Source organism: Carcharodon carcharias, chromosome 16, assembly GCF_017639515.1.
Source record: "Carcharodon carcharias isolate sCarCar2 chromosome 16, sCarCar2.pri, whole genome shotgun sequence".
NCBI classification, from domain to species: domain Eukaryota; kingdom Metazoa; phylum Chordata; class Chondrichthyes; order Lamniformes; family Lamnidae; genus Carcharodon; species Carcharodon carcharias.
In genome coordinates, this window is record NC_054482.1 from 101259749 (window position 1) to 101274842 (window position 15094).

The 15094-nt window shown below is 42.7% G+C and overlaps 1 protein-coding gene across 1 annotated transcript in view; it reads left to right on the forward strand.

Annotated features, from left to right (window-relative positions):
- LOC121289410 (divergent protein kinase domain 1A-like) overlaps positions 1–15094 on the forward strand; it is a 55397-nt gene that overhangs the window by 33293 nt on the left and 7010 nt on the right. Inside the window, exon 3 of the mRNA XM_041208866.1 lies at positions 13830–13937. Within this exon, the coding sequence (XP_041064800.1) occupies positions 13830–13937 (108 nt within the window). The remainder of the gene's footprint in view (positions 1–13829; positions 13938–15094) is intronic.

The following is a 15094-nucleotide window of genomic DNA, read 5'->3' on the forward strand; positions in this document are numbered from 1 at the left end:
GACCATTTTTTCTTCAGTCACTACAATCCCTGAAAGTCGTGCACATTGTGGAGGGCACAGCAGCAAAAAAGCAAGCAGAACTCTTAAAATCTGCTCATTCTTGTTTCTGGAACAGTAAAATAAAAGACTATTTTTAAGAGACCTAAAAGTACACATTTTATATACAGGATATTATTAATAATTTGGAAGGTCGGCATCCTGTCCATTTGTATTGCTTTCCACCAAAAGTTTTTTTTTACAAGTCCCACTCTGAATTGAATGTTCACGTAAGTTATGGCTGTTGCCAATGTTTCTTACAAGATAATGACACAGATTGTAGGAAATGGTCAATGTTAGTCTTGATCATTAGGAAAATGTGCACAATTTTATGTATTCCATACCTCCAGCTTTTATGAAAGATATGCAGTAAATGGAATTTCAAGGATCCTTATATTTTTACTTAATATAGGAACAGGAGTAAGCCATTCAACTCATCAAATCTGCTCTGCCATTCAATTAGATCATGGCTGATCATCTACCTCAGTGCCACTTTCCCCCGCTCTCCATATCGCCTGATGTCATTAGTACCCAGAAGTATATCGATTTCTATCTTGAACATGCTCAATGATTGAGCTTCCACAGCTCTCTGGGGTAGATTATTCCGAAGATACACCACCCTCTGGGTGAAGAAATTTCTTCTCATCTCAATCTTAAATGGCCTACCCATTATCCTGAGATTGTGTTCCCTGGCTTTAGATTCACCAGCCAGGGGAAACATCTTACCTACATCCAGCCCATCACATCCTGTAAGAATTTTGTAAGTTTCAATGAGTCCACCCCTCATTCTTAGAAACTTCAGGGAATACAGACCTAGCCTCCTCAGTCTCTCCTGACAAGACAATCCTGCTATCCCAGGGATTAATCTGATGAACCTCCGTTGCACTCCCTCTATGGCAAGTATATCTTTAGATAAGGGGAGCAAAATTGTGCACAATACTTCAGGTGAGGTCTTACCAAGGCTCTATATAACTGCAGCAACACTTCCTTACTCCTATACTCAAAACCCTTCGGGGTGAAGGCCAACATACCACTTGTCTTCCTAATTTCTTACTGCACCTGCATGCTTGCTTTTAGTGACTCATGAACAAAGACACCCAGGTCCCTTTGGACACCTGAACTTCCCAATCTCCCACCATTTGAGAAATATTCTGCCTTTCTGTTTTTTTCCACTAAAGTGAATAACTTCACACTTATTCACATTATATTCCATCTGCCATGTTCTAGCCAATTCACTTCGCCTGTCCAAGACCTCGTGAAGCCTCCTTACATCCTCCTCACAACTTACATCCTCCTCACAACTTATGTTCCCACCCAGCTTGGTGTCATCAGCAAAGTTGGAAATATTACAGTTGGTCCCCATATCCAAATCATTTACATAGATTGTAAACAGCTGTGGACTTAGCACTGATCCTTGCGGTACCCCACTAATATCAGCTGGCCATCTTGAGAATTATTCATTTATTCGTACTCTTTGCTTTCTGTCTGCTAACCAATACCCAATCCATACTAGTATATTGCCCCCGATCCCATGCATTCTAATTTTATTTACTAACCTCCTGTGTGGGACCTTATTAAAAGCCGCCTAAAAATGATCAAAAGCTTTTTGAAAATTGTGCCCTATTCTATTTCAGTTACTATTTTTATTTTGCAGTCGGTTGTCCAAAGCATATTTCCTGCTGAACTTCCATTATAACTTTAAATTGAAGGATTCACCACATGGCTGTCTGTACTCCAGCATATCATAACATCACAGGCATCAATGTATGGTGTTAGAATGTTCTAGAATGAAAATTGGTGTCTCAGTGGGGAGCTGCAATCTTAGAAGACCCAGCAGAAATTGCTTCTCAATATTCGCTCCAAACTCTCGGAATTCACACTGCACTCGCTTCAGACAGTGAAGATTGAATTTACAGTTTGAATAGACTGACATCAAGTATAGTAAAACCATAAGAGCTGGATCAGTTCCTAATTCAGCTAGTGTGAAATGGATGATGAAGTGGACTTAACTGACTGTTTCTCATTATTGTATTTATCAAGGTTTCAGTTCAGTGGTTTTCAGCCTTGGTTCAGTGATAGCATTGTGGTCAGAATGTCAGGGTTCAAGTCCAACTCCAAAGACTTGGGCACAAAATCTAGGCTAACACTGTGGGACAGTACTGAGGGAGTATGTAGAAGATCTCGAGGCGCTATTTTGAAAAGTAGGAAGTAGTGGGAGTTCTCCCCAGGCCAATATTTAAACAATATTATTAAAACTGATTTGTCAGTCATTCATCACATTGCTCTTTTGTGGGACCTTGCTGTGTGCAAATTGCCAAATTTCACTGCATTAGGACAGTGACTTCATTGATTCTAAACCACTTTAAGACATCCTGAATATGAATGCTTTTCTCTCTTAACATCGTCATTCAGTAATAGATTTGTCCCTTGGTAAAACGATTTTATGGCTTTGTTTCTTTAAAAGGTAATGCACAGATTTTCTTGGTGCCATCTTGTTAGCAAGCTGGTTGGGGGTAAATTGGAGAGAGGAATTGTTGCCCCATTACCTTTCCAACCTGAAAAGGGATTACTTTATTGATCATAAGTGGCAAAGAAGCATAAGAATATACAGTACATTTCAGGTGAACTCTTCAAGAAAAATCAGGCTAAATACAAAAGTTGACAGGGAAAGTAAAGAGGAAAGTAAGACTGACAAAGAGAGAATATTACAATAGAATGACAGTTAACATGAAAGGGAACTCAGAAATCCTAGGGCAGAATTTTACCCTTGGCAGGGGTGCAGGATGGGGGCAGCCGGGAAGCCGACTGCTGCCCACAGTTGGCAGCGCACTGTGATTTTAAGCGGGCAGGCCAACTAAGGCCCGCCCAACATGAGACGCGGCCTCTGAATGAGCGCGAAGGGGCAGGTGGGAGCTTAATGTCCGCCGGGTCCAATGGCGACCCGGCGGCCCCTGGAAGGCTGCCACCAAAGGTCACAGAAGTCCTTTGCATGGATATCGTAGCGGGTGGACACAGCAGGCGGGAGGGCAGGTCGGCCCCACGTTTCTCAGATGAGTGTCTCACTGCCCTCCTGGAGGAGGTGGTAGCCAGGAGAGAAACACTTGTCCCCAGGGACGGGAGGAGGAGGCCCCCCCACCTCACCAAAAAAGCTTGGGAGGAGGTGGCATCCAGGGTCAGCAGCCATGACCTGGTGATATGCACAAGGGTCCAGTGCTGGAAACGCTTTAACATTTTCCTGCAATCGGGAAGGCTGAGTACTGTGTTGGCATAAGTCACTTTGCTGAACAGTTAAGAGCTGCCCATTCTTCCGTGGACCTCAGAGGTGTTACAGTGTGAGTGGCACATGTCAGTGAGGTAGGATCTGGCCAAGGGGGTGAGTCCTGGATGCTTGGACTGAGTGGGCTGAGCTCTATGAGGTGTTCCTCAAGTGGGATTGGCCAGGCTGCAATGGCACTGCAGGCAGAGGGTACACTAATCAATACTCCTCTATTCTTCCAGGAGAAGACATCCCATAACAATGTTGAGAGGTCGCGGTCTGGTGGGGGACTCCCATACCTCCTCATCCTCAGTAGATACGAGCAGGAGGCCCTGAAGCTGGAGAGGCACCATGCAACTTGGTCAAGCAGCCACAGTGAGGTTGGCATGCTAGAGGGAGGTAAGAGTGCAGTGCACTGAGCTGAGAATGTGACTTTTTGCAACCACTGCAGTGTAGTCATTATATTGATGTGAGCTTCAAACCTGGAATGCTCACTGATAATGGAAAGACAAGGGCACCGTGATACAGATCTCTGTCTCATCAGGATGCCAGGCATGCACACTGACAGTCACTAACTATTGACATTTCCTTTTTCTCCCTTTTAGGCCCACCATCAGCCCTTCATTGTGAGGACCTTGAAGGCCCACCCTTGAACCCTGAGGACCAGCATGCTGAGCGTGCACCAGCGTCACAACCTCTCTGTCAAACAAGCACCAGCACCTTGGTGCACATAAGATCGGCGTTTAGTTCTCGGTGCACATTGGGGAGGGCACTTCAAACTCGCTTGGGGTGCAGACGGAGGCAGAGAGTGCCCAGGGCGCCAGCAGTCCTCCAACTGCCGGGGACCAGGACAATGCTCAGTCGATGGCTGATGATGGGCTTCTAGAGTCGTCCATGAGGCAGCAGCTGCTGGATGTCCAGCAGGATGTGCTGGAGGATCTGGCGGAGATACATGAGGAATGCATGGTGCCCTTTGTGGAGGAGTCCATGCGGAGCATAAGCACTGCATTGACCGTCATGGCCGTGCGCAATGCCTCCTCCATGGAGAGAATGGCGACTGTCACAGAGAGGCTCCTCCAGGGACTCAATCGGGATCCCAGGGCTCCGCTCGGACCTGCAAGCCTTCACACCGGCAATGATCTCCGCTGGTCAGTGTCAGTGTGGGAGATGGATTGGACACCTAGTATCCCAGCTAGGCACACATCCATCAGTGGTGAGCAGGGAGATCCAAAGCGACTTGACGTTGGCACACGAGCTGCCTATCATCTCTGCGGGCTCCTCTCAGGGCGCTCTGGATGACAGCAGCAGCTCCTCCGCCCTTCTGCCAGTGACCTTCGCGTCTGATGAGGCTGCAGCGACTGGGGAAATGGCAGCCATGGCTCTGGCCGCTCCCTCCCAGGCAGGGCCAGCACAGCCTCCACAGGCCAGAGGATGCCCACCAAGGTCATCAAGGCCAACAAGACAGCAGAGTGAGCAGGCTGTCTCCAATGCCGTTGCCTTTGAGGGGAAGGCAACTAAACGTAGCACTCGCAAGTGAAAACTTAAAGCACCTTAAACACAACACAGCCTGATCACGGGTGATATTTATTTACTCCATTTTTCTGTTTTTTTTTATTGGTGTGATGTAAAACACCGGTCAATGTTTGTCAGTCAGCAGTAAATGAGTTAGTTTTTTTTTGCACCTGGCCTCCGGATGCTTCATTTGCTCTGTAGGTGCAGGTCAAGCCATGATGTTATGATGGATGTGTGACTCCTTACAATGCGTACCAATGCAATAAAGTTTATGTGTTGACCAAGGAACTGGTCAGGGATCGAATATGGAGCCTGCAGCCTTGGCATGTGTTGTTGGTTCTTATTTGGTAGGCTAGCTGAAGGAGCATCTATGCTCTCAGCATTCTCCTGAGCATGCTCGTCCTCAGACTCACAGGACTCATCGCCTGTTGCCTGTGCAGCTGCGTCAAGGTCTTCTTCCTCCACTGCTGTCCCGCTTTCTAGTGCCAGATTGTGGAAGGTGCTGCATGCAACCACTATCAGTGACACACGATCTGGGGGGTATTGCAGTGTGTCCTCTGAATGGTCCAGGCATCGGAAGCGCATCCTGAGAAGACCGATGGTTCTCTTTACCACCGCCTTTGTGGAGGCATGGCTCCTGTTGTATTGCTGCTCGGCCTCTGTTCTTGGGTGGCAGAGAGGTGTCATGAGCCACCTTTTGAGCAGATAGCCCTTGTCACCCAGCAGCCATCCATCCAGTGGGGCTGGAGCACTGAAGAGCCTTGGCACCTGGGAGTGTCTCAGCATGTAAGCGTCATGGGAGCTGCCAGGGTACCTTGCACAGACTTGCAGAATCTGCACGTTCATGGAGTGGAATCCCTTCCTGTTGACGAAGGCTCCAGGCTCACCTGGCGCCTTGATGGTCACGTGTGCAGTCAGTGGTACCTTGGATATGGGGAACCCAGCAATCACTGCAAAACCTCTGCCTCGCTCTGCCTGGCTGGCCTCGTTAATATGGTAATAAATGAAAGTCAGTGCATGCCTGAACAGAGCTTCTGAAACCAGTTTGATGCAACTGAGGACGGCTGATCGGGAGACTCCACACAGATCCCCCACTGAGCCCTGGAAAGAGCCGGAGGCATGGAAGTTGAGGGCCACTGGCATGGGTTGTCCACCCACACAGTCAGAGCTGATCTCGGGGCTGATCCTCTGACAGATGGAGGTCACTGTCTCCCTTGAGAGACGGAGCCTCCTTTGGCATTGCACCTCAGACATATTGAGGTAGCCGCATCGCCGCCTGTGAACTCTGGCAGCAGGGTAGTGGCGTCTTCTGCGGCCTCTCCCACCTTGGCCTCCCTGTTGGCTGTCATGAAGCTATTAATGTATATAATATTATTGGAAATTATTTTTTATAAATAGAGGTATAGTCTGTGGGTGTGTCTTAATTGGATTAAAGCCAGCTAGTCTGGGTGCTTTGACGTATAGTAGTTTTGAGATGTGGAGAAGTAGAGGTACATTTACATTTTGTTGAATAGACCATTCAAGAAGGGGAGTGAAATCTGGCACCTAGCTAGTTGAGACCAAGCAATGTTTATATCACTATTAAAATTGGTACTATGAAAGGGGTTTTATTGATAGAAGAAGTGGAGTTCAAAGGGGCTGGTGATACAATGAGAATTTACATTCAGTGAGATGTGCTGGGTATAACAGACAGTAGTTTTGTGTGTGCAGAGCAGAGGAATGTAACATCAAAGCATGAAGGCCTACAACTGTGTCTACAAAGGAATCAAAGTGAAAGGAACCTCATTTTGAATTCATAAGGTGAAAGTGCTTTGCCTGGTGTCTGCTTAAGGTCTATGGGTTGTTGTTGACTTAATGGAGGTTAGTTTGGGAATTTGTTAGAAGTTATGATAGTAATAATTTGTAGCCATGTGTATATATTTAACTTGTGTAAATTAATAAATGTCTCATGTAGTTTGATATAAAACCTCTCGAGAACTGGTGGTCTGATTCCTGAATTTAGAGCTGCATCTCAAACATACCACTTAAAAATATAGGTTATGACAGGTGTTTAAAATTTCCCTCGGATTTTAAATAACTCAGCTTTACCAACAACTGTGTCATAACAATTGGGGGCTCTAACGGGATAAAAATGTTTCTAATTTCTTGATTGGTTTGGAATGGTGAATCTTAAGGTTACAAGTACGAGAAGCACTTAAATTGAGGAATTGGTGAGGTATTTTAGAAGGGGTGAGAATGCAAGGTGGCTTTGCAAATTGCTAAGATGTGTCTGGGAGTAGAAGAGATAATTCTGATTGGTTGGAAAGAATAACCAAGAGTAAGTTAACAGAGTTTGCAGATAAGTTAAGATTGGGGTTACCTGAGGGTGCTAGGAATTCTGATATAATTAAAAGTATAGCACAGCTTCTACAGTTGGAAGTGAAACCTGACATTAGTGAGTGACACGGGAGGTAATGAGACTTCAGTTACAAATGAAGACGCTTAATTTGAGCGAGCAAAGGAACTGATGAAACTTGAATCAGAAGCAAAGGACAGAGAAATGGCTTTTAAAAGGGAATTAGAAATTATGAAGATAGAGAAAGAGGAAAGAGAAAAAGAGAGAGAAGGAATTCCAACTGAAAATGTTGGCAGTCAAAAAAGAGACACCAGTAGATGAGGAAGGACTAATCTCCAGAGTAGAACCCATTGGGAAGATGTTTAAATTTGTACAAGCTCTTCCAAAGTTTGAGGGAGAAGATATTGAAGCATTCTTTGCTTTGTTTGAGAAGTAAACAGATGAAATAGTCATAGGAAAACTGGATGTTATTATTACAGTCTTAAGTTGCTAGGTAGGGCGCATGAGGTATATGCTTCACTATCAGAAGAAATGTCGGTGAATTATGATGTGGTGAAAAAGGCTATTTTGAGTGCCTATGAGTTGGTTCCTGAAATATACAGGCAGAAATTTAGGAATATGAGAAAACAGCCCGGGCAAACTTATACTGAGTTTGAAAGAGTAAAACAAAGTAATTTTAATTGGTGGATACGGGTGTTAAAAATAGAAACAACCTATGCAGCCCTTAGGGAAGTATTTCTTTTAGAAGAATTTAAAGAGTCAATCCCTTCAGTAGTGATAACTCATGTGGAGGAACAGAGGGTTGATTCTGTAAGACAAGCAGCAGAGATACATGATTATGAGTTAGTTCATAGAGCTAAACCTTTTTTCTGTCACCCTTTCAAATTGGAAAAGGATAAAAAGTGGGAGGGTGAAAGGAAGGTTGGTAGTCGGGGAAGAGAAGGAGTAGCTGAAAGTTCCCAGGAAGTTTTTTCTCATAATAAAAAGGAAGGTGCTGAAGATAGAAGTGACATTCAAAAATTGAGATGTTTTCATTGTAATAAAGTGGGGCACACAAAGTTAGTGTGTTGGAGATTGCAGGAAAAATCTTGGAATTGTTGGGGTACAGCAAAGCTCTGGAAGTAAAAGTACTATGAGTTCTGAGGTTCAGGCACAGGAGAAACCAGTGGTTTGTGTACAGGTGAAACAGGGAGAATCAGTGATAGGTGAAGAAGAGGGAATGTGTTCACAGTTTACTCAAGAGAATTCTGAGGAGCAGGTTGCAGAAATGTTTAAAGACTTTGTATGTGCAGGGAAAGTCTTTCCATGTGTACAGGGTGAAGTAGGTAAAGATCTTAAAATTTTAAGAGATACAGGGGCTAGTCAATCCTTAATGTTGTGGAATAGTGAGATTGGTTGTTCAAAGGGAGTGTTACCGGAGCAGGTAATAATAAGTGGGGTTCATGGAGATGCTAAATCTGTTCTGTTGTGGAAGGTAAAGTTAAAGAACAAATGGAAGACAGATGAAGTTATAGTTGGAGTGGTGGAAAAATTGCCCATTGCAGGGGTTCAATTTATTATGGGTAATGATATAGCTGGATCACAAATGTGGGTGATGCTTATGGTAGTTGAGCAGCCTGTAGAAGTGTTTTCAACAGAGGTGTTACAGAAGGAACATCCTGGTTTGTTTCTTGATTGCGTTGTAATGAGATCAAAGGCTCATAGAGAAGAACGAGAAAAACGAGACAGGCAAGCAGTTCAAAGGCAAGAAGAAGGTGTCGAAATCCAATTAGCTGGTGCTATGTTTGATAACAATGTTCAGGAGGACAGAATACAGGAAAATTCAGCTGACATGTTTAACTGAAAGGTTCGTGGAGTTACAGAAAAATGATTTGCAATTAGAACAGTTATATCAGAAAGCTTATTCAGAAACAGAAGCAAAATGTATTCCAGTATCTTATCTTCAAGGAGATATTTTAATGAGAAAGTGGGGATCGGATTATGTTTGAGCAAATGAAAGCTGGAGGGAGGTGCGTCAGATTGTTATCCCATTAGGGTATAGAAATGAGATTCTGAGGATTGCTCATGAAATTCCAATGGGGGACGTTTATGAATTAGGAAAACACAGGAAAAGATACAGAGGTATTTTTTTGGCCAGGATTACATAGGCATTTAGTCAAATTCTGTAGAACTTGTTATACATATCAAACAACAAGAAAACCATAAGCAGTGATTAAGCCGGTGCCTTTAATCCCAATACCAGCATTTGAAGAACCTTTTACCAGGGTCATGATTGATTGTGTCGGACCCCTCCCTAACACTAAAAGTGGAAATTAGCATTTACTGACAATAATGGATGTGTCTACCAGGTTTCCTGAAGCGATACCTTTAAGAAATATTACAACTAAGAAGATTGTGGGAGAGTTAATTAAATTTTTTAAAGATATGGTTTACCTAAAGAAGTACATTCAAATCAGGCGTTAAATTTCATGCCGCAACTGTTTAAGGAAGTAATGAACAGTTTGGGAATAAAATAGCTTAAGTCAACAACTTATCATCCGGAGTCTCAAGGAGCTTTGGAAAGATGGCATCAAACTTTAAAAACTATGATGAGAGCATACTGTCAGGATAATGCACAGGATTGGGATACAGGAATTCCATTTTTGTTATTTGCTATTAGCTTCTAATGCATCAACTGGTTTTAACCCTTTTGAACTAGTTTATGGTCATGAGGTAAGGGGACCACTGAAATTTATTCATGAGAAATTGATGGGTCAAAATTCAGAAACTATTCTTCTGATTACGGATTAAATTTCAGGGAAAGATTGAACAGAGCATGTGACTTGGCTAGGGAACATTTAAAGGTATCAGAGCAAGTGATGAAAGTGAAAGCAGATAAGAAAGCTAAAACTTGCATTTCTTTGTTTCTGGAGAGAAAGTACTAGTTTTGTTACCAGTACTAAGTGATTCAATAAATGCAAGTTTTAGTGGGCCTTACAGGATTGAAAAGAAATTGAGTGAAGTAAATTATTTAATAAATACTCCAGGTAGAAGAAAGAAATAAAGGGTGTGTCATGTAAATATGCTTAAAAAGTACTTTGACAGGGAAGAGGAACAAAAAGAGATATTAGTGATGGGGGAAGATGAGAGAGAGGTAGAAGTACAGGATTCTGGAATTGATTTTCCTCTAATCAAATTGGATAATGAGGGGGTGCTTGAAAATTCAAACGAAATATTGAGTTACCTTCCAAACAAGTGTCAAAATGATTTGGAAAAGCTATTGCAGTCACACAAACCTATATGTGGAAATAAGTTGGGAAAGACACATTTAGCTTTACATGATATCTCAGTACAAATTTCAGCTTCAGTAAGGCAACATCCTTGTTAAATCTGGCAAAGTTATCACAAGTACAAAAAGAAATTGATTTCATGCTTCAAAATGACATCATTGAGTCTAGCTGCAGCAGTTGAAGTTTGTCCATTGTACTGGTACCGAAACTGGATGGAACACACAGACTGTGTGTGGACTATCAAAAGGTGAATGCGGTGACAAAAGTGGATTCATATCCCATACCACAGTTGAAAAATTGTCCCACTTTCTCAATGCAGTCAAAATTAATCAAAAAGATTAACTTACTAAAAGGATATTGGCAGGTACCATTGTCGGAGATAACAGCTTTTGTCACACCAAGTGGACTATATCAGTTTAAATAACTCAGCTTTACCAACAGCTGTGTCATAATATTGGCCCCTTGTGCCTGTGCCTCTCCTCCCACTGGTCGCTCCCCTGGAAGCTGAACAGGGACACCTGGCCTCCTCCCCCTTCTTCCTCCAGCAGAGACCACAATCCGCATTACCAGGGTAAGGGAAGGCTGTCCTATACCTGGAAGGCCCCACGCGGTGTGAATCCTCCGGGGGCCTGGAAGACAACGCTGAATCCTGAACTGAAGCCTCTAAATGCAGCGCTGAAATAAAATAAAGCCGTTCTGTTCACAGAAGCAAGCAGCAGCAAGTGATATCCAAAACTACTCACTATTCATCTTGTCAAGCCCACTGACCCCTCTTATCCTGCCCGTGGATGAGGTTTTGCAAATTGTGGCCTGCCCACCTGCCCGTTTTGCCCATGCGACGGCCTGAAAATCGCACGGGCTACATAAACTCTGAGACAATTGGTCTCTCAAGGGCCTTAACTGGCCACTTAACTGATGGGCACGCCTCCAGCTTCACTGCACGCCCACCTAGTGAAATATCGCGAGTGCGCGTTGACGCCGGGACACTCGTCTGACGTCAATGCGCTTTATTTCACTCATGGGCGTGTCAGGCACGCGACCGCTTGTCAAGGGTAAAATTATTCCCCTAGTAATAACAGGTCGGTCAGTCTAACATCAGTGGTGTGTAAGACTTTAGAAACAATCATTGGGAAAAAAATCAATAGGCACTTGCAGGTGACGCTTGACTAACCTAATTGAATTGTTTTGATGAAGGAACAGGGAAGATTGATGAAGGAAATGCAATGTATGGATTTTAAGAAAGCCTTTGATAAAGGACCACATAAAATGCTGGTTAACAAAATTGTGGTTCATGGAAAAGGCAGATTTGTGTCAGTTTGGATGAAAAAATTTTAAGGACAAAAAGCAGTGAATAATGGTATATGGTTGTTTTTCAGATTGGAAGATGGTAGACAGTAGTGTTGCCCACGGTTCAATGCTAGTTGCACTGCTTTTTAAATGACTTGGATATTGAAATATGGAGTAAAATTTAAAAATTTGTCGATGATACCAAACTTAGAGGAATGGCAAACAGCAAGGATGATATAACAGGACAAAAGCTAGCTAGTAGAATTGGCAAACAAGTGGCAGATTAAATTTAGTACAGAGAAGTGTGAAGTAATGCATTTTGCAGAAGGGATAGGGAGAAGCAATTTGGACTTAATAGCATAGTTCTGAAAAGTGACCTGAGGTTTCATGTGCATAGATCTTTGAAAGTGGCAGGACTAATTAATAGCATAATTAGCAAAATATGTGGGATCTTTGATTTCATAAAGAGAAGCATTGAGTACAAAAGCTAAACCTTCAAAAAACCCTGTGGTTAGATCACAACTAGTGTATTGTGTCCAATTCTGGTCATCACACAGGATGTGAAGGTTCTTGAGAGGATGTGGTGGAGATTTACCAGAATGCATCCAGGCATGAGGAACTTTAGCTACAAGGTTAGGTTGGAGAAGCTAAATTTGTTTTACTTAGAGCAACAGAGTTTGAGGGGAGATTTTATAGAGGTGTACAAGGTAATTTTGACAGGTTTGGATAAGATGGATGAAGAAAAGCTGTTCCCATCAGCTGATTGTACAAGCACTCAGGGACACAGATTTAAGATTTTGGGCAGGAGATGCAAGGGGGGTGTGAGGAAGAACTTTTTTACACACCAAGTGGTAAAGACCTGGAACTTGCTGCTGATGACAGTGTTGGAAATAGAAACTTCAAAAGGAAATTGGATAGCTACTTGAGGGAAATAAACTTGCAGAGATACATGGATAGAACAGGAGTATAAGTCTGACTGGATTCCTCTACAAAGAGCTAGCATTAACCCAATGGGCCAAATTTCCTTCTTTGGTGCCATTGTAAGAAGTAGATGCAGGAGTAGACCAGACTGAGCCCATATTGACTTTATGAATTAGGAAAGGATTGATGTAGCAGTAGGAGATGAGGATGAACCAATATGAACAAAACTGAGTAACAATAAAGGTTATAAATCATTAATTGGTAACAGCTATAGAACACCTGAACAGTGTAAGCAGTGGAATTGTTTGAGTAGAAAAGAAGCATTATGTAGTATATAGAATACTAATCTTAGAGCAGAAGTGAGAAATATTTAAACAGCACGTGGAAAGGGTACAATATGCCAGTAAGAGAACAATGAAGTGTGTCGAAGGCTTGGGGGAATCCGTGGGTGAATAAGAAAATAACTTGCATTTATGTAGTGAGAACTGTATTGAGTACTTTTTGAAGTGTTGTTACTATATGTGGAAGAAATTACCAAATAAAATGTAAATTCGGGGGTAGTTGCAACTTTAATAGGAGATGGATTTAATATTTGTTATGGAAGAAGATGAGGGTTAAAGAGACAGCAGTGGTACTGTTTGATTCATGAAAGATAGTGGAAAGAACATAATTTTCCCCAAAATGGGGTTAAAAGCATGGTGAGAGGGCCGTGTTAAGAATTATACACAGAATGGGTTTGCTGGGGAGAATGACATTGTCCTGGTCTATTGTAAAAACCTATCTGATCCTTTTTAGGGAAAGAAATCTGCTATCCTTACCCAGCCTGGCCTATTTATGTGACTTTGGATTCAGAGCAATGTGTTTGACTCCTAACTGCTTCTGAAATAGCCTAGCAAGCCAAACAGTTGTACTAAACTGCTACAAAATGTTATTGTGGGAGTATCTTTGTCGCCGGACAGCAGTGCTTCAAGAAGACTGTTCACCACCGCTTTCTCAATTGGCATAGGCAATTAATCCTGATCTTGCCAGCAGCTCCTACGTCGCTTGAGTGTTTTTTTAAAGCAAGTACAGATTTGCTTGTTTATCAAACCCAGGGTCCAGAATTAATTGCATGAAAGTTTAGATCTTTTGAAGATGCTTAAAGGTCAGAATGTCCTTTGTGCAGTAATGTTTCTGAAAGGACCTTTACATTCTTCTGCTATTTCTCTTCTAGTGTGATAAATACAAGAAGGGAATTATTGATGGATCAGCATGTGGCAGCTTGTGTGATAAGGGTACACTCTATTTTGGCAAGTGCCTCTCTAATAAACCTAATAATCAGGTAAGAACATTGCTTGGATTTTGTCTTCTAAATCATTAAAGTCTACACTGTGTGCTAATTTTTTAATGTTCTAATGTTTTAAAGTAATATATTGAAAATAGTATGGTTGGAGCAGTAAGGTCATGCAAGTGAGCTGTGTTAGACAAATTTCCAAGCCTGCATGTGAAGACAACACTGATATTTGTTGTCTAGAATACTTTTGGTAGTGTATGTTTATTGCAGTGCTTACTTCTCCACTCTACACAATCTCCCCGCAGTGCTGGCTGACTCTTTATATATGTGTCCAGTCTAACAAGAAAAGAAGCACTGTTGGACCTGATTCTCAGAAATTAGATGGGCCAAGTAGATCAAGTGTCAATGGGGTACATTTAGGAGACAGTGATCATTGTGTCATAAGGTTTAGGATGACGGTAGAAAAGGACAATGTGCAATCCAGAGTAAGAATAATTAACTGGGGGAGAGCCCACTTCAATGGGGCAAAAACAGAGCTGGGCAGGATAGACTGGAATCAGAGGTTGGCAGAAAAAACTGTAGCTGTACAATGGGCTACCTCCAAAGAAGAAATGGTTCGGGCACAGTCGAAGTATATTCCCTCAAAAGGGAAAGGTAGGGCAAACAAATCCAGAGCTCCCTGGATGAAAATGGAGATAGAAAGTAAGATAAAGATGAAAAAGTGTGCTTATGACAGCTGTCAGACAGAAAACACAATTGGGAACCAAGCTGAATACAGAAGGTTCAGAGGGGAGGTAAAAAAGCAGATAAGAGAAGCAAAGAGGGATTATGAGAAAAGACTGGCAGCCAGCATAAAGGGGAATCCTAAAGTCTTCTATCAGCACACAAGTAGTTAGAGGATGGTAAAAGGAGGAGTAGGGCCGATTAGGGACCAGAAAGAGGATTTAGACATGGAGGCAAGGGGCATGGATATGATGTAAAATAAATACTTTGCATCTGTCTTTACCAAGAAGGCAGATGCTACTGAGGTCACGGTACTGAAGGAACTCTGTCATGCGAAGGGTTAAAAATTGAACTGTTGAAAAGTTGACAAGGCACCGGGGCTGGATGCGATACATCCAAGGATTTTGAAGGAAGAGTGGAAATTGCAGGGGCACTGGCCATAATCTTTCAGTCTTCCCTAGACTCAGGGGAGATGCCAAAGG